The sequence below is a fragment of the Salmo salar genome, chromosome 03 (assembly GCF_965601325.2).
Source record: "Salmo salar chromosome 03, fSalSal1, whole genome shotgun sequence".
Classification (NCBI taxonomy): Eukaryota; Metazoa; Chordata; class Actinopteri; order Salmoniformes; family Salmonidae; genus Salmo; species Salmo salar.
This window is the reverse complement of record NC_138293.1, coordinates 58,312,343-58,331,789: the sequence shown is the minus strand read 5'-3', so window position 1 is coordinate 58,331,789 and position 19,447 is coordinate 58,312,343. Positions and strand designations below refer to the sequence as shown.

Below are 19,447 nucleotides of genomic sequence, written 5' to 3'. Positions count from 1 at the left end.
GATTATCCTCTACTCCTCACCCAGATCTCCCCACCCCCTTCAGCCCACTGCCCCAGTGTGGTTACCACACAAAAACAAACAGGAAAAACAAAAAGAACAGCAACCCTCACAAAGTACAAAAACACATTAAAAATAAGTTACATAAAGAAACAAAACTACAAGCATACATCAACTTAAAGTAGAAATGATCATGTGACTGATCAGCAACAGGTTTAATGTGCATCCCCTCTGATGGTTAGATAAGATTTTATAAATCCACTCTCATTGGTTTCAGACAAGAACGAAATTTGGACATTTTATACAAAATCCATTTTTATTCACATTTTCAATACTATTTTTTCACTGGTTATTCAAGTAGACCAGCAATACAGTTCAGTTCATCACAGGTACAAAAGGGAAATACAAAATATAAATAATAAATTATACAAATAAAAAACAATAATTTATGGATTTAAATATAATAAATAGACTGACAGGGTCCCACATGATTGTATTCATGCTTATTAAACTGGTAAGGGCGTAGCTTCTGAAATGAGTCTGGATGATCAGTACATCTGTGCTGCAAGGATATCCAATCTTTGCAGATGACGTTTTGTCTCTTTCCTGATGAGCTCCCACGCCTGTGCACTGTAGTTCTGAAAAACACAGAACATTTGCAATATTAGTGGGGTGAACTTTCTTGGCAAAATAATGACCATATTGTCTTGAACATCAAAGTAGGACTGGTGCCAAATGTATTAAGCTTCTCAGAGTAGGAGTGCTGATTTAGGATCAGTTTTGTCTTTTAGATCACTATAAGGATAGAGGAGACCTGATACTAGATCAGCACTTCTCTGAGATGTTTGATACATATGGCCCTAGAACCCACTTTTTTTTAAATGAACACTGCTACTGTTTAGCCTAGCCTAGTTTATATTCATTTGATTACATGTAAAAAACATTTTTCCATACGAAACCAAACTCACCATTTTTCTCAGAACATTCTTATTCAACTTCTTGAAGTAGCGTTTCAGTCTCCTCTCAGGTTTCATGGCAGGTGATACCTGTTGGACAAAATTAAACAAAACATTAGCATCATACAGATGTAGGATCTTCATTTGATCTCTTTTTTCCTGAGTATTTCCTGCACGGCAGGAAATGGAAACTTAATGTGTATTCAATGTTCTAAATAGATTCTAAAGATTGTAATTTCCACTTTAAAATATCAAACTTGATTTGCCATAATGAAAAATGCATCTAAGCATACAAAAAAGAGCAATAATTATAATCCACATTAATTTACATTTCTCATTGCTGCAGTGTTATTTATGTGACGTCGCAAACTGGCTCAAAATCTGTAATAACCCAAATACAGTGCGTTCGGAAAGTATTGAGACCCCTTCCCTTATTCCAAATTTTAAGTTACAGCTTTATTGTAAAATGGATTAAAGAGTAAAAAATCCTCATCAATCTACACACAATACCCAATAACGACAACGCAAAAACAGAAATAACTTATTTACATATGAATTCAGACCCTTTGCTATGAGACTCAAAATTAATCTCAGGTGCATCCTGTTTCCATTGATCAGTTGACAGTGCATGTCAGAGCAAAAACCAGGCCATGAAGTTGAGGAAATCGTCCGTAGAGCTCCGAGACAAGATTGTGTCGAGATACAGATCTGGGAAAGGGTACTTTGATAACACCAAGACTCTTACTAGAGCTGGCCGCCAAGCCAATCTGAGCAATTAGGGGAGAAGGGCCTTGGTCAGGGAGGTGACCAAGAACCCGATGGTCACTCTGGCAGAGCTCCAGATATCCTCTGTGGGGATGGGAGAGCCTTCCAGAAAGACAACCATCTCTGCAGTACTCCACCGATCAGGCCTTTAAGGTAAACTGGCGAAACGTAAGCCACTCCTCAGTAAAAGGCACATTGCAGCCCACTTGGAGTTTGCCAAAATGCACCTAAAGGACTCTCAGACCATGAGAAACAAGTGTCTCTGGCCTTATGAAACCTATTTGGCCTGAATGCCAAGCATCACATCTGGAGGAAACCTTGCACCATCCCTACGTTTAAGCATGGTGGTGGCAGCATCGTGCTGTGGGGATGTTTTTTATTGGCAGGGACTGGGAGACTAGTCAGGATTGAGGGAAAGATGAACGGAGCAAAGTACAGAGACATCCTTGATGAAAAACTGCTCCAGATCGCACAGGACCTCAAACTGGAGCGAAGGTTCACCTTCCAACAGGACAATGACCCTAAGCATACAGCCAAAACAACGCAGGAGTAGCTTTGGGACAAGTCTCTGAATGTCCTTGAGTGGCCCAGCCAGAGCCCGGACTTGACCTGATCGAACATCACTGGAGAGACCTGAAAATAGCAGTGTAGCGACGCTCCCTATCCAACCTGACAGATGTTGAGAGTATCTGCAGAGAAGAATGGCAGAAACTCCCCAATACAGATGTGCCAAGCTTGTAGCATGATACCCAAGAAGACTCAAGGCTGTAATCACTGCCAAATGTGCTTCAACAAAGTACTGAGTAAAGGGTCTGAATACTTATATATTTCTGTTTTTTATTGTTAATTCATTTGCAAAAATGTCTAAAACACGGTTTTTGCTTTGGCATTATGGGGTATTGTTTGTCGATTGATGAGGGGGGAATCTATTTAATCAATTATAGAAAAAGGTTGTAACGTAACAAAATGTGGAAAATGTCAAGGGGTTGAATACTTTATATGTACTTTCTAAGTAGATTTCTCCACTTGTAGTGGAGTAGGCTACTCCTAAACCAGGGCTCTCCAACCCTGTTCCTGGAGAACTACCTTCCTGTAGGTTTTCACTCTAACTCTAATCTACCACACCTGATTAAAACTTACTTAGGTGGTTGATAAACTGAATCAGGTTAGTTACAACTGGGGTTGGAGTGAAAACCTACAGGAAGGTAACTCTCCATGAACAGGGTTGGAGAGCCCTGACCTAAACAGGGATTATACTTTAAATAGACCCGTTACTTACACAGGATTTAAGGTTCTCCAATTGGCGTTCTAGAATGTTGAGGAAATCGTCCAGCTTTTTCTTGTCCCAGGTGACAGATTTCATATTCCCATCAAACAGTTTTGTGATTTGATAGATGGTCTCTTTCAGGAATCTGACTTTGTCCTCAACCTACACAGGAAGATATAAAAAGAAGATTAGAAACAGTATAGGCTTTGGTTATGGCATCAATATAACATTGGGTTAAGACCGCCATACCAAAGCTTATCAGAACATGATAAGTCATAATTCTAGTCTTTACCTCGGCATCATCTATGTGTCTGTAAAGGGATGTTGGGAAAAAGACTGGGGCATCCTGCTTTGTGATATCTCCTCCCTGGAATACAACCAATATAGTATGATAAGTCACGTGTCAAATACTTCAAGACCAATCAAGACAGACATAGAGTATAGCTTATACTGCAAGTACAGTAGGTCTAATGTAGATATACTCTCTTGATCGCTGTCATTATAGCCTTAGCGCCCTTTTACTATGTATATTCGAATATAGGCTAACAGTTTTCTAACACAGATGCTAAACATGAAACAAATGACTATTTTACTTGGTTGGTTGTTTTGCTGTCCTTAATACATGCATTCAGTCTCCTCTTACAGTGTGCTGATAACTCACCATCTGGTCCAGCAGGGAAAGGTATTCTCTGCTCAAGTGACCGTAGTGGTGTTGGATCCAGTCACAGCAATGATACACGCTCTGCATACTGCAAATAATAAGAAAAATACACGTCCAACTCTGCATTGTATACATTGTAAATAGCAGTTTGTTTCGCTGTTAGTTTTCCAGTTGAGTTTGAACATCTTGGCTGTGTTAAGTAGTTTTATGTGGAATTTGGAAAGAGAAAACTGTATGGAGAATTTCCCCTGATCAACCTACCGGAGGCGGGAACTTTCATTTTCCAGACTAGCACATGCAGCAGTATGAATTCCATGCCTGCTCCTTCTCCTGGACGAACAAATCACAGTAAATCTATACACATTCTCCTTGAAATCAGCTTTAAATTATAGTTGAACCACAAGATAAGATTATTCCATTTAGATATCGGCTAGACTATTACTATAGCGAGAAAAGGCTATTCGCGAGCTTTGCTTTCAACTGCTAATAACTTCGCGTGAACCGATAAAATGAGTCTGATAACAAAATCGTCGAAGTCGAAATAAAACCCACACTTCTTAAGAAATGTAGCCATATTAGACATTAATTTAGTGGGTTTCGTTCAAAGTTAGTCCGAAATATTGTTCCGTAGTCTTCTGCTGTTGCGCTACAAATGAAAAGTGAATGGGAGACGTCGCTTCACTACCCATATCTCTCAACTTTCATTTTCACAATGACGTAACCAACTTTCACCCTACTGTTGTCTGCTGGTGATGCAACGTTGACAAGCAACGACAACATGATTTGTTGGAACTTTCTATTTGTCGTTTATTTTACAAGGGGAAAATGAAAAAGAATGTGACAAAAGTTCCTTGGTATAGGCTACGATATCAGGGATATTTTCCCTACAGAGTCAATAGTTTTGACAGGGCTGTGTGTGTGTGTGTTTGTGTGTGTGTGTGTGTTTGTCATAGTGTTGTGCACGTTTTTGACTATACAAGGTCAAATCTTGGCATTGGTTCATTTCTCCCTTTTTCTATATAATATTGGGATTAATTCATAATATACAAAGCCTGTTCAACTGTAAAGATCGTATAGTGTAGGGAAGTGGTCACCAAAACTGTCTGCACAGTCCTGGAGAACAGCAGGAGGAGGTGCAGGCTTTTGTTCCAACCCAGTACAAACACACCTGCTCCATCAGGGTCTTGATAAGATGTCATAGGTGGTTTCATATTGAAATGTCATGTTATAGGCAAAAATGTCAGATGTAGCCTAATTTTTCTGCTGCATTTATACACTCTAACTCTCTGAGATGCTTTATAAATACTGGCCTTGGTGTTATTCGATATAGCCTTAATAGGATCAGCAGTGAGGAATCATAATAGTGACACTTGAAACGTGATACCAAAGAGTCAGAGAGCTATATTTCCCATCACATATATCATACATTTATTGCCTATAGTTTTACAAGCATGGCAATAACATTAGCAACAGGGCTGCAGCCACAACACAGGACAACTGATAGAATCTTTGACATTGTGGCAACGTCCAATGTGCTGAAGCGGCTGACGTCTTCATGCGTTTTAGCTCTAGTAGTGATACCTGTCAATGGTGCTGAAACGTCTTATGTCACATGACACGCCTGCGGTGGACGCATTTTGGGGTTTTCCCAGCTGTTTTACACAAGTTGTGTGATGCCATCAGTTTCACCTGGGTCTTCTCCCCTGTAATCATAGACACTTTTGGCTGAGGTATCGAATTGGGTAGGGAATATGTAGTTTGAAGAGCGTTTGCACATTGGGAAGATGTCGCCAAGATATCATAATAGAATGTTGATGTCTAGCCGACATATCAACGATGTAGAACTGTAGAATTTAGAATGTGTAAGACGTCAATGAGCAAACAATGTCTAAACTGCATCATCCCAATGTATACAGGATACATCGTGCCTACCTACTGAGCACGGTGTTGTCTGGACCGGCCTTCTTTATTTGGTCAGATTTTTGGTTTGTTTGTTAATTTCAATGTCCATGTATAAATTTGGACAGCACAGTACAGTAGAGAACAGCAGAGTACAATTCATTACAGTGGAGTGTACAGTAGAGTACTTTACAGTGGAGTGTACAGATCAGTACAATACAGAAGAGTACAGTAGAGTATAGTTCATTACAGTACAGTGTACAGTACAGTAAAGTAAAGTAACGTACAGTAGAGTACAGCACAGTAGAGTGTAGCCTACCTTACACTAATTTACTAAACTGTACTGTACTCTACTGAATTGAACTATACTGTACTGTACTGAATTAATATCTACTGTACTGTACTATCCTATACTTTATTGTACTCTACTGTGCTCTATTGTATTGAACTGTGCCATACCATATACTACGTTACAGCTTTATTCTAAAATTGTTTTTTTTTAAGAATCTTCTTCAATCTTGAAACAATACCCCATAATGACAAAGCATGGTTTTCAGAAATGTTTGCAAGTTTATAAAAATAATCATTCTAACCACATACTGTCCATAATGTAAATACATCCCATCACACACACACACACACACACACACACACACACACACACACACACACACCCACACACACACACACACACACACACACACACACACACACACACACACACACACGACACACACACACACACACAAGTAGTGTTTCCTTTGCAGCAATTCAACCATAAGGCAGGCAGTCTCCCCTGAACACTTGATGTTGAGATGTGTCTGTTACTCCAACTCTGTGAAGCATTTATTTGGGCTGCAATTTCTGAAGCTGGTAACTCTAATGAACTTCTCCTCTGCAGCAGATGTAACTCTGTGTCTTCCTTTCCTGTGTCTGTCCTCATGAGAGCCAGTTTCATCACAGCGCTTGATGGTTTTCGCAACTGCACTTGAAGAAACATTCAAAGTTCTAGAAAATTCCCGCATTGACTGACATTCATGTCTTAAAGTAATGATGGACTGTCATTTCTCTTTGCTTTTTTGAGCTGTTCCTGCCAGAAATATGGACTTGGTATTTTAGCAAATAGTGCTATCTTCAGTATACCACCCCTACCTTGTCACAACACAACTGATTGGCTAAAACGCATTAAGAAGGAAAGAAATTCTACAAATTAACATTTAACAAGGCACACCTGTTAATTGAAATGCATTCCAGGTGACTACCTCCTGAAGCTGGTTCAGAGAATGCCAAGAGTGTGCAAAGCTGACGTCAAAGCTGGGTGGATACTTTGAAGAATCTCAAATATAACATATATTTTGATTTCTTTAACACTTTTTTGGTTACTCCCTGATTCCATATGTGTTATTTCATAGTGTTGATGTCTTCACTATTATTCTACAATGTGGAAAATAGTAAAAATAAAGAAAAACTCTGAGATGTGTCCAAACTTTTGACTGGTACTGTATTTATGTACACTCTGGACTACGACATATTTCTATGTTTCTTATGTCCATTATTTTACTTTTAGATTTGTGTGTATTGTTGTGTATTGTCAGATATTACTGCAGTGGTAGAGCTAGAACTACAAGCATATCGCTACACCCGTTAAAACATCTGCTAAATGTGTATATGCCATAAATTAACATTTATTTGATTAAAAAAGATTACAGCTGTAGAGGACACATTTATTTAATGAAAATATACTTCATTATTACAATAACAAACATTTCCTATCATGTTGCAATAATAAATATAGTATGCAATGGCCTTCATAAATACAAAACAAAATGCACGGAAACATTGATACAGTAGGCTATGTATAACTTAAGTCAATCACAGAATTATTCAGTATAAAGAATTATTTACTCCACAGAGTTGTGAATACATTACTACACAATAAATAAATGCATAAAAAAACAAATAAGTAAACATGTAAATAAATAGTTAGATATATGAATAGATAAATAGATATATAAATAAATAATATCTACACAACACACACATAACGCTCATTGGCTACTTAATGTTGTGTCTAGTCTTTGTAGGTGTGCCAGCACCACTGTCCTTATGTCTTCCCAGCCGCTTGCGCTGTATTCCTGCATAAATGAAATAGACTTGTTAAGATTTGAGAATAGACACATGTTGTATCATCATATAAATACATCCAGATTTGGTGAATGTACTCTCTTTGTAAGATAAATGGATCAACCTACCTCGCGTTTCAAGTAATTCTTCAGGAACTTGAAGTGAAGGCTCATCTTTTTGTTCACTCTTTTGACAGATTTTGATAGTCTAGTTTTCATAGACTTTACCTGTTAGAACAAAATACAAATAATTCATTTAATATTATGATTTGATTAACATGTAACCACTTATATTATAATCTAGTAGGATAGTATAATATTTTCCTTTTTGCCTTAATGTTTAAGAGGCGAAAATCACAAATGACATACGCATTGGTCCAGCTCCGAGGTCTGGCGATAGACGTCATTCATAAACTTGTCAACTCCTTTCTGGTCCCAGGCGGTGGACTCATATTTACCACTGCTGTACAATTTCTTTATAGCGTTCAGAGTATGCGAAATGAAGGCCATCTGTTCCTCAGCCTAGAAGAAGAGTGAACTGTATTAGTATATGCCTTGTGAATTGATGGCAAATATCAGAAAATTTGAGCAAATTGCATATTCGTTATAACCTAATTATATACGCTGCATTCGGGAAGTGTTCAGAATTCTTCAATATCTGCACATTTTGTTACGTTACAGCCTCATTTTGAAATTGAATAAATATGATTTCTCTCATCAATCTACACACAATAACCCATAATGACCAAGCCAAAACATGTTATTCGACTTTTTGGCTAACTTATTAAAAGCAAAAGACTGTTTTTGCCATTTTAGAAATGGTCTGTAACGTAACAAAATGTGGAAAAGGTGAAAGGGTCTGAATACTTTCCGAATTCAGTGTTTATTCCAATCTCAGAAAGAAAGGTTATGGATAGAACAAAACCCTTTTTATGCATATTTCTTACCTTGAAATGATTGACTTGTCTGTATTGTTTGTCAGGGAAAGTGATCTGAGGATCTCGAGAGACTTCATGACCCTGAATTGCCAAATAAATATTAACAAAATCTTGGATTATTATTACTGTACCAAAAGGAGTCAGGTAATTTAAATAAAACATTGCAGCTCATGAAATGTTGAAAAGATGACAACTGCTCAATGACCAGGAAGTGAATAAACATTACCCTATATCCTACCATTTTCTGAAGCATCGTTATGATGTTGTTGCTGAACACTTGGAACATGCTCGGAGACCGAGGCAGTGTCCTCATCCACGTGCATCCGATGGTTTTATTCCAGGTGCAAATCGTCATGACCAAGCACATCCAAAAGCTTATTGAACCCATTTTAGCGTAGATAAACTGTAGTTCTCGTTCTGTCCGCAATCAACGTTAATGCCCTACCGAAAGATAGCTTACTTCGTATAATTCCGACAAAAGTAAGACTTCCGCAACGGATAAAGAGCTAACGTGTTCTTCCTAACTGATCAATTTCTAGAATACACAAGTTCTGCCATGCTCCAACCTGTGTCGATCCTTTATACAAAGAGTCTGCAAGGTATTCCAAAAGTGAAAGGTGGAAGTTCCCTTACACTTTCATACCTGAGTGTTGTTTTACGTCTGGAGAAAATGCACGGAAAGGACAGGTGTATCGCTCGAAGAATTGTTACATCTTGAGTTATTTGCTGTTTTATCATGAAATATTGGCCTTTTAACCAGGATATTGTTGATAAAAAAATAAACATGTGAATCCATCGGACTATGGCCTAAATAAATATCACCATATAGAACATTTTTGTTTGGCCTTTCACTTCGAAAACCACAGTATTTCATGTTTGAAAACGCAACACCTTTTCATTTGCACATAGTAACTATGGTGTCAACTACGTTGTAACCACCTGCTTAAAGGGTAATTGTGGTTTGTGGACCCCAACTGCTTATGTAAAGATACAGATCAACCTTGTATGGGTTGAATGAATTACACACTCAACATGACTTTATAACGTTTTAGAAACAGGTTTGGGTGGTCTGAAATATTTTGGTAGACACCCTTCTATATGCTCCCGGATTTCAGAAAAAGACACTGGTATCCTATGAAGTGCACAGGCAGTATAGACCGTGGGAATACTGCTTCAATTGGAGCCTATATTGCGGGGGCTTTTGAATCTGGGCCTATAGGCATTTGTGCATATGATAGGTCTTTCACGTAGATCATCTGTCAAAGTATTCAATATTCTTGTCTTTAATGGACTTGTAAATGCATATTTTATTTATTTATCCAGTTATGTAAGTTGATGGGACCTCTGAAACTATTACCTTTTCTCTCCAGAGACTGAAGAGTAGAGGCTTGGTTTGAAGAGCGATTGGTATACTCCATTGAACTAATATTCAAATGATTATAATAATTATGTTGCATAATATCCAGTATTGTCACATCCTGACCAGTGAAAGAGGTCATTTGCCATAGTAGAGTGGTCAGGGCGTGGCAGGGTTTTTTTTTTATTTTTTTAGGTATTTTGGGTTTTCTTTTTCTATGTGGGTTTGTTCTAGTTATCATTTTCTATGTGTTGGTTTTCATGTTCGGCCGGGGATATGGTTTCCAATCAGAGGCAGGTGTCTTTCGTTGTCTCTGATTGGAAGCCATACTTAGGCAGCCTGTTTTTCCTATGGGGTTGTGGGTAGTTGTTTTCCGTTTTAGTCTTTGTACCTGACGGGACTGTGTTGGTCGTTTTTGTTATTTTGTCAAGTGTCATCATTAAAAGATTGAAAATGAGCACTATCCACGCTGCGTCTTGGTCTCCATTTCCCGACCCCTGTGACAGAACTACCCACCACCAACGGACCAAGCAGCGTGCATTCTCGGGGAGGAAGAGCAGGACCCAGCAGTATGGTTCTGAGGAGTGGACCTGGGAGGAGATCTTAGATGGGGCAGGACCCTGGACAAGCCCTGGGGAGTATCGCTGTCCGCAGTGGGAGATAGAGGCAGCGAAGGCAGAACGACGATACTGGGAGGAACAGCTCGGTAGGCAAGAAGAGGCCGAGAGGCAGCAGCAAAAACATTTTTTTCGGGGGGCACATGGATAGATTGGCAAAGGTGAGGTTAAGACCTGAGCCAACTCCCCGTGCTTACCGTGGGGAGCGAGTGACGGTAGAAGCATCGTGTTATGCGGTGGTGCGCACGGTGTCGCCCATGCGCACTCACAGCCCAGTGCGCTCAGTGCAAGCTCCTCACCGTTGCCGTGCTAGAGTTGGCCGGCAGCCAGGGAGAAGTGCACCGGTTCAACGTATCTGGTCTCCGGTGCGTCTCCTCGGCCAAGGTTATCCTGCGCCAGCTCTACGCACGGTAACCCCAGTTCGCCAGCTCAACCCAGTGCAGCCTATTCCAGCTCACCGCCCTTGCTGGGCTATGGTTAAGATCGAGCCAGGGCGTGTTGTGCCAGCCCTAAGCGCCAGACCTCCAGTGCGCCTCCAAGGCCCAGTACGTCCTGTGCCTGCTCCGCACACTCTCCCGCCAGTGCGCCACCATAGCCCAGTACGTCCTGTGCCTGCTCCGCACACTCTCCCGCTAGTGCGCCACCATAGCCCAGTATGTCCTGTGCCTGCTCCTCGCACTCTTCCTCCAGTACGCCTCCATAGCCCAGTACGGCCGGTGCCTGCTTTGAGCACGCGGTCCTCAGTGCGTCTCCCCAGTCTGGTGAGACCGGTTCCAGCTCCCCGTAGGAAGCCTCCAGTGATGATCAATGGTCCGAAGCCTCCAGTGATGATCCATGACCCGGAGCCTGTAGGGATGATCCATGGCACGAAGCCTCCAGTGATGATCCATGGCCCGGAGCCTGTAGGGATGATCCATGGCTCGGAGCCTCCAGTGATGATCCATGGCCCGGAGCCTCCAGTGATGATCTATGGCACAAAGCCTCCAGTGATGATCCATGGCACAGAACCAGTAGTGATGATCCATGGCACGGAGCCTGCAGCGAAGGTCCCCAGTCCGGAGCCTCCGGCGACGCTCCTCAGCCCAGAGCCTCCAGTGACGCTTCTCAGCCCGGAACCTCCGGCGACGCTTCTCAGCCCGGAGCCTCCGGCGACGCTTCTCAGCCCGGAGCCAGAGCCTTCAGCGGTGGTCGGCAGTGCAGAACCTCTGGTAATGATCCACAGGTCAGGGTTCCAGAAGCAGAGGGATCTGCGGTCAGAACGGGGGCTACGCCCAGATGAGGAGCCACCTCCATAGCTGGAGGATTGGCGGAGGGTTTGGGTGTAGCACAGGAGCCGTCACGGACGGTGGCCAGCCTCCCTTCCCTCCCTTTTTGTTTAGGGTTGTTTTTGTGGGGTTTTGGTTTGGTGTGCAGTCGGGGTCTGCACCTTTGTCAAGTGTCATCATTAAAAGATTGAAAATGAGCACTATCCACGCTGCGTCTTGGTCTCCATTTCACGACCCCTGTGACAAGTATGTACTTTGTATTATTAATAACTATACGAACAAACAACATTTTACAGTAATATGATGCCACAGTCATATGATTTACTGTCTAAAAGTGTATTCTAAAGGCGTTTATTGTTTTTCATTGGAGATTATGTTGCAATGGAATTATGCTAACATTTCATGGAGAAATTCGTCTTCATTCATCGGTTGATTCACATCACACATTTTTATATAAAATATATAAAAATATTTATGTCAAATATATTATATCAAATATAAGCTGTGTGTGTGTGTGTGTTTATTCAAATATTATACACACTCTTAGAAAAGGGTTCTATATTGAACCTTCAGGGGTGCCATATATGAAACAATCAATAAAACCCTTTTTGGTTCTATCTAGAACCTTTTTTCCTAAGAGTGCGTGGTAATTTGCTGCAACATGGATGAATAACATAAACACATAGGAGTGTCATAATTAATATATTTAACAAAATTACTTATAAAACATGTTTTAATAAACTTTTATGCAAAATGTAACTACAATATGCTACCATGACACGTGTTTTCTTGGCATTTTTTTATTTCTTCTGAAAATGTCTCAGGATGCCCTCTATTTCAACTCTCAAGGCCTCCCGTGCGCACTAACTGATTTTTCTTTAGACAGGCATAGATCAGGTGAGGTTAATAAATAATCCCTAACGCCTTAATATTTTGAGTATGGTCAAGTATGGTAATTAATCTCTGGATGGTGTATAATAGCAACCAGACACTGCAAATATATCGCCATCCTTCCTAAATGAGCTGGGGTGAGTGAATGGAAACTCAGGAATGTCACTCTGAGGCTAAAGATGATTTTAAAATAGCAACAGTGTGTATTGGCTGAGCTGATAGAAAACTCTGCATGGATCAACACCATTGCATTCTCTCCACATTACAGGCCTGAATGACAAAGTGAAAAGTTGTAAACCTATTCAAAAATAACTCATTCTAAAACATCCATTCGGGGTTGCAACATGGCTGTTAAGTAATATTGCAAGACAACATGACAAATTAATTAACTTTTGTGCCTAAATAAATTTCCCTCATTAAAATGCAAATCATTTTATAACATTTTTGACATGCGTTTTTCTGGATTTTTATGTTGTTATTCTGTCTCTCACTGTTCAAATAACCCTACCATTAAAATTAAAGACTGATCATTTCTTTGTAAGTGGGCAAACGTACAAAATCAGCAGGGGATCAAATACTTTTTTCCCCCACTGTAAGTCCCGCTATGCCCTCAGACGAACCATCATACAAGCAAAGCGTCAATACAGGATTAAGATTGAATCCTACTACACCGGCTCTGACGCTCGTCGGATGTGGCAGGGCTTGAAAACTATTACGGACAACAAAGGGAAACCAGACCCGAGATGCCCAGTGACGAACTAAATGCCTTTTATGCTCGCTTCGAGGCAAGCAACACCGAAGCATGTACTAGAGCACCAGCTGTTCTGGATGACTGTGTGATAATGCTCTCGGTAGCCGATGTGAGCAAGACCTTTAAACAGGTCAACATTCACAAAGCCGCGGGGCCAGACGGATTACCAGGACAGGTACTCAAAGCATGCGCGGAACAACTTTTAAGTGTCTTCAATGACATTTTCAACCTCTCCCTGACCGAGTGTGTAATAGCTACATGTTTCAAGCAGATCACCATAGTCCCTGTGCCCAAGGAAGCGAAGGTAACCTGCCTAAATGATTACCGCCCCGTAGCACTCACGTCGGGAGCCATGAAGTGCTTTGAACGGCTGGTCATGTCTCACATCAACAGCATCCTCCCAGATACTCTAGACCCACTCCAATACGCATATCGCCCCAACAGATCCACAGATGACACAATCTCAAACGCACTCCACACTGCACTTTCCCACGTACAAAAAAGGACACCTATGTGAGAATGCTATTCACTGACTACAGCTCAGCGTTCAACACCATAGTGCCCACGAAGCTCATCACTAAGCTAAGGACCCTGGACCTAAACACCTCCCTCCGCAACTGGATCCTGGACTTCCTGATGGGCCTCCCCCAGGTGGTAAGGGTAGGCAACAAAACGTCTGTCACGCTGATCCTCAACACTGGGGCCCCTCAGGGGTGTGTACTTAGTCCCCTGCTGTACTCCCTGTTCACCCAAAAACTGCATGGCCAAACACGACTCCAACACCATTATTAAGTTTACTGATGACACAAAGTGGTTGGCCTGATCACCGACAACGATGAGACAGCCTATAGGGAGGAGGTCGGAGAACTGGCAGTGTGGTGCCAAGACAATAACCTCTCCCTCAATGTGAGCAAGACAAAGGGCTGATCATGGACTACAGGAAAAGGTGGGCCCAACAGGCTCCCATTAACATCTACGGGGCTGCAGTGGAGCGGGTCGACAGTTTCAAATTCCTTGGTGTCCACATCACCAGCAAACTATCATGGTCCAAACACACAAAGACAGTCCTGAGAAGGGTACGACAAAACCTTTTCCCCCTCAGGAGACTGAAAAGATTTGGCATGGGTTCACAGAACCTCAAAAATGTCTACAGCTGCACCATCGAGAGCATTCTGACCGGTTGCATCACCGCCTGGTATGGCAACTGCTCGTTATCTAACCATAAGGCGCTACAGAGAGTAGTTGGTACGGCCCAGTACATCCCTGGGGCAAAGCTTCCTGTCGTCCGAGACCTATATGATAATAGGCAGTATCAGAGGAAAGCCCATAAAATTGTCCGAGACTCCAGTCACTCAAGTCATCGACTGTTTTCTCTGCTACAGGAGGGCAAGTGGAACCAGAGCTCCAAGTCTAGGACCAAAAGGCTCAGCTTCTACCCCCAAGCCATAAGACTGCTGAACAATTAATCAAATGGCCTCCGTGCTATTTACATTGAAACCCCCTCCTTCATTTGTTTTGTACACTGCTGCTACTCGCTGTTTAATATCTATGCATAGTCACTTCAGCCCTACCTACATGTACACATTACTTCAACTAACCTGTACCCCTGGTACCGGTACCCCCTTATTGTTATTTTATTGTGTTGCTTTTAATTATTTTTGACTTTTGTTTATTTGGTAAATATCTTCTTAACTCTTCTTGATCTGCACTGTTGGTTAAAGGACTTGTAAGTAAGCAATTCACGGTAAGGTCTACGCTTGTTGTATTCGGTGCATGTGACAAATAAAGTTTGATTTGATTTGAAATATCATACCACATCTCCAAAAAATGCAAACCTCGGCAGTTACTGTAATGCTGAGAGGTTAGCATGTCTTGGGGGTATGATATTTGTGCGTCTTTAACTTTCTCACTAATCATTATTCACGATTCATTCAGGATTGCTGTAATCCTGTCAGATCCGGTCTGTTTGTTTGCCATGGTGCTGAAAGGTCTTCTTCTCTTGCCTCCACTGCGGACGCATTTTAAAGGTTTCCCAGCCGTTTTACACAGGTTGTGTGATATCATCAGTGAGTCTTCAAGTTAAGACACAACAACACTGTGTGGCATTATCAGGACTATTTAAGGACATTTTTATTAGGCCTATATGTAAATATGTTAGATTAAAATAGATTTCAGCTGTTAGAGGTCACATTGATTTAATTAAAATGTATTTAATCCTGACAATAACAAAATCATGTTGCAATAATAAATACAGTACGCAATGGCCGTCATAAATACAAAAATCAATGCATGAAAACATTGTTACATTTTCTACAGCCTAAAAATACCTAGCACATAATTCATTATTCAGTATAAAATGTGTTTTACTTCGCAGAGTTGTGAATACACATAATAAATAAATAAATAAAACATACATAAAAAATAACCGTGTAAATAAATAGTTGAAAAAATAGACGTATAAATAAATCATCTCTACACACACATGAGGCTCATTGGTTAGTCAATTGGTATCGTGACTAGTCTTAACATGTGTGACAGCACCACGTTCCTTATGTCTTCCCAGCCGCTTGCGCTGCATTCCTGCATGAACGAAACACACGTTATATTTTAGAATAGACACATGTGTCAACACATATGAATATATCCCTATTTGGTGAATGTACTCTCTTGGTAAGACAAATTGACCTACCTCGCGTTTCAAGAAATTCTTCAGGAATTTGAAGTGAAGGCTCATATCTTTGTTCACTCTTTTGACAGATGTTGATGGTCCAGGTTTTATAGTCTTTACCTGTGGGAACAAAATATAAAGTAATCATGTTATATTATGATTCGTTTAAATCACATTATATGGCAATCTAAAATTATAGGATAATGTTTGCCTTTTTGCATTAATGTTCAGAGAAAATCACAAATCACATAGACTTACGCATTGGTCCAGCTCCGAGGTCTGGCGATGCAGACCAATCATAAACTCCTCAACTCCTTTCTGGTCCCAGGCGGTGGAATCATATTTACCACTGCTGTACAATTTCTCTATAGCGTTCAGAGTTTGCGAAATGAAGACAATCCGGCCGTTATCCTAGAAGAGTGATTTGTATTAGTACATGCCTTATGAATATCAGAAAAGTATAGCAAATTGCGTATTCGTTAAAAACGAATTATATGGCCTACACTCTTAGAAAAAACGTTGAACCAAAACCTTTTTTTTTAAATAGTGTAGGCTATGCATATGTCTTACCGTGAAATTATCGACTTGTCTGTATTGCTCGTTAGGGAAAGTGATCTGAGATTTCCGAGAGACCACATGACCCTGAGATGCCAAAAAATAGAAACAAATGATTGCAATGTTATTATTGTATACATATAGGAGTAACTGAATCAAATGAAACACAGCAGCACATTAAATGTTGAACAGATGACAACTGCTCAATGACCAGGAACAAGTAAATAAACATTACAGTATCCTACCATTTTCTGAAGCATCGTTATGGTGTTGTTGCTGAGCACTTGGAACATGCTCGGAGACCGAGGCAGTGTCCTCATCCACGTGCATCCGATGGTTTTATTCCAGGTGCAAATCGTCATGACCAAGCACATCCAAAAGCTGATTGAACCCATTTTATCGTCGGTCTACTGTAGTTCTCTGTCTGTTCACTATCAACCGAGGTGCAAAATTAGGCACACTTCAGAAAGACAGCCTATACTTTGTAGAATTTCGAAAAAGAAGACGTTGTCCTCAAAGGATAAAGAGATAAAGTGTTCTTCCTGATCGATCCACTTCTCGAAATCCAGAGTTCTGTCATGCTCCAATCTGTGTCGATATTTTATACAAAGATGTTGAACGGTGTTCCGAAAGTGAAAGGTGGAAGTCCCGGTAGACAGGCGCTTTCATACCTGACAGTATATCTTTCGGCCTGGAGACAACGCACGGAAAGGACAGGTGCATCTCTCGAAGACTTGTTAAAACCTTAACTAATTTCTTATTTTAATCTGAAATATTGGATTACCAACCAGGAACATGTTTGAGATGAAAAACATTTACTTGTGAATCCATTTTAGTCAGACGACAGCCTAAATGAATATGCATTTTTTGCAAACATTTCGTTGTCCTTTCACTTCGGAAACAATAGGGTTTAAATCTCGTCTTCGCAATCGCAACACCTTTTACATTTACACCCGGATACTATGGTATCCAACTACGTTGAAACCATTTCTGGACCTCAACTTCCTATTTAAAGATACATTTCAACGTTGTATGGGTTGAATGAATTACACACTCAACAATACTGTATTTCGTTTTAGAAACGGGTTTAAGTGGCCTGATTTATTTTGGTAGACCCGCTCCTTTATGCTCCCGGTTTTCAGAATAACAAACTCGTAGCCTATGCAGCGCACAGGCAGTATAGACCTTGACAATACTGCTTACCTTGACATAAGTGCTTAAATTGGAGCCTATATTTCGGGTGCTTTTGAATCTGGGCCTACAGGCACTTGTGAGTAAAATATAGGTCTATGACATAGATCATTTGTCAAAGTATTCCATATTGGTGTGTTTTTATTGGACTTTTATTGGACTTCTATCCAGATATGTGAGTTGATGGGACCTCTTCATCTGTTGTCTTTCCACTATAGAGACTGAAGAGTAACAGCATGGTTAGCATTGCTATACTCCATTGAACTAACATTCAGAATGTGGAGTTATAATTATGCTGCATGGTATCCAGTAAATGTGTACTTGATAGAATTAATAACTATGCGAATCAACAATGTTTTACAGTGATATGATGATGTCTTAAAGGGCGGGAAAGTATGGCTGGAATTCAGAGTATTGTAAAGGAGTTTATTGTTTTTCATTGAAGATGATGTTGATATGTAATTGTTAGTAGGAATAACATCTCATTTAGGAAAACATTTAAACGAAAAAGTCGTAGTATTTCAAGGTTGCATCACACCACAGCATTTTATAAAATTGCGAGCACAATTTCAACCAATGTAAGGCGTGTTTGTATCTTCATTTAAATATTATAGCCTACATGGAAATTCTTTGCAACACGGAAAAATAACATAAACATATGAAGCTTACAGTGGCACATTTCATTTATTCAACAAAAGTACATGTTTTGCAGAAATGAACTAAAAGTAATGCTACTATCACACGTGTTTGGACGTTGGACCCTTAACCTTTCCGCCTCTGGGATACAGCCTCTTGGTCTCCTCTCCTACACCACACACAAAATACACCATATCTCAATAAAACTACTGAATATATGAATGAATCAAACTCCAATAATCAGTTTTCAACTAGATTAAATAACTTGTGATATCACAGTATATATGCTACAGCCTAGATTCAGAGCCATATTTCTAAATATGTCTCTGCCTATATGGTCAATTTGTTACAGGTTAAAGAAATTAACCTACCATGGAAAGATCATTGAGGGTCTGGCGAGTTTGAGAAAGATAATACATTTGCTCCTTTTGGTCACTGCATTTAGCATAGACAACCCGGTAAAGAACAATTACACACAGAAGATGTACCACAAAGGACAAGTTAAGAGTTCCCATGTGTCCGGTGAGTTGATAAATCCTTGAACACTACTTCTAAACGTTGGTCCTACGTGCCCCACATTGGAATATAAAAAGGTAAATCAAACAATTTGTTGTGGACCTGATTTATTATTAAGAGCTAGATACAATGTCATGAAGGTGTTTTATTACAGTTTCTATAGGCCAAATAAAATAACGTGAACAATGACTGCTCAGTGCTCACTGTCAGCGAGCTGCTATACAGATTAAAGTCCTTTGTTATTTTGTATAACTGCACGTGGGACAGGGTCATGACTAGAAGGGACCCAGTTTTGGCCAAAATAACGTCAGATTTGACTTTTCGTAGCAGATTAAACGAAATTACGCAGCAGGTTAGGATAATTAACGTAGCATGATAGGATTATTAGGTTACA

The 19,447-nt window shown here is 40.4% G+C and overlaps 3 protein-coding genes across 4 annotated transcripts; all 3 read right to left on the bottom strand.

Annotated features, from left to right (window-relative positions):
• Positions 1–333: 333 nt before the first annotated feature.
• Positions 334–4,339, bottom strand: LOC106600963 (interferon a3). 2 transcript variants are annotated; one of them, XM_014192771.3, is made up of 6 exons: positions 3,908–4,339; positions 3,647–3,734; positions 3,278–3,352; positions 2,998–3,147; positions 966–1,043; positions 352–635 (listed from the first exon to the last, which is right to left on the bottom strand). In XM_014192771.3, the coding sequence occupies exons 2-6, from the start codon at positions 3,731–3,733 to the stop codon at positions 546–548; spliced, it is 480 nt and encodes a 159-aa protein (XP_014048246.2). In that variant the 5' UTR covers position 3,734; positions 3,908–4,339; the 3' UTR covers positions 352–545. The 2 variants fall into 2 exon arrangements, with proteins under 2 accessions (XP_014048245.2, XP_014048246.2); XM_014192770.3 differs by lacking the exon at positions 3,908–4,339 and having other exon boundaries at positions 334–635; positions 3,647–3,871.
• A 3,254-nt stretch (positions 4,340–7,593) lies between these two features.
• On the bottom strand, positions 7,594–8,994 carry LOC123741675 (interferon a3-like). Its single transcript, XM_045714978.2, has 5 exons — positions 8,845–8,994; positions 8,616–8,687; positions 8,038–8,190; positions 7,798–7,896; positions 7,594–7,680 (listed from the first exon to the last, which is right to left on the bottom strand). The coding sequence occupies exons 1-5, from the start codon at positions 8,992–8,994 to the stop codon at positions 7,594–7,596; spliced, it is 561 nt and encodes a 186-aa protein (XP_045570934.1).
• A 6,989-nt stretch (positions 8,995–15,983) lies between these two features.
• LOC106593342 (interferon a3-like) lies at positions 15,984–17,105 on the bottom strand. Its single transcript, XM_045714979.2, has 5 exons — positions 16,956–17,105; positions 16,726–16,797; positions 16,414–16,566; positions 16,177–16,275; positions 15,984–16,067 (listed from the first exon to the last, which is right to left on the bottom strand). The coding sequence occupies exons 1-5, from the start codon at positions 17,103–17,105 to the stop codon at positions 15,984–15,986; spliced, it is 558 nt and encodes a 185-aa protein (XP_045570935.1).
• Positions 17,106–19,447: the final 2,342 nt, after the last annotated feature.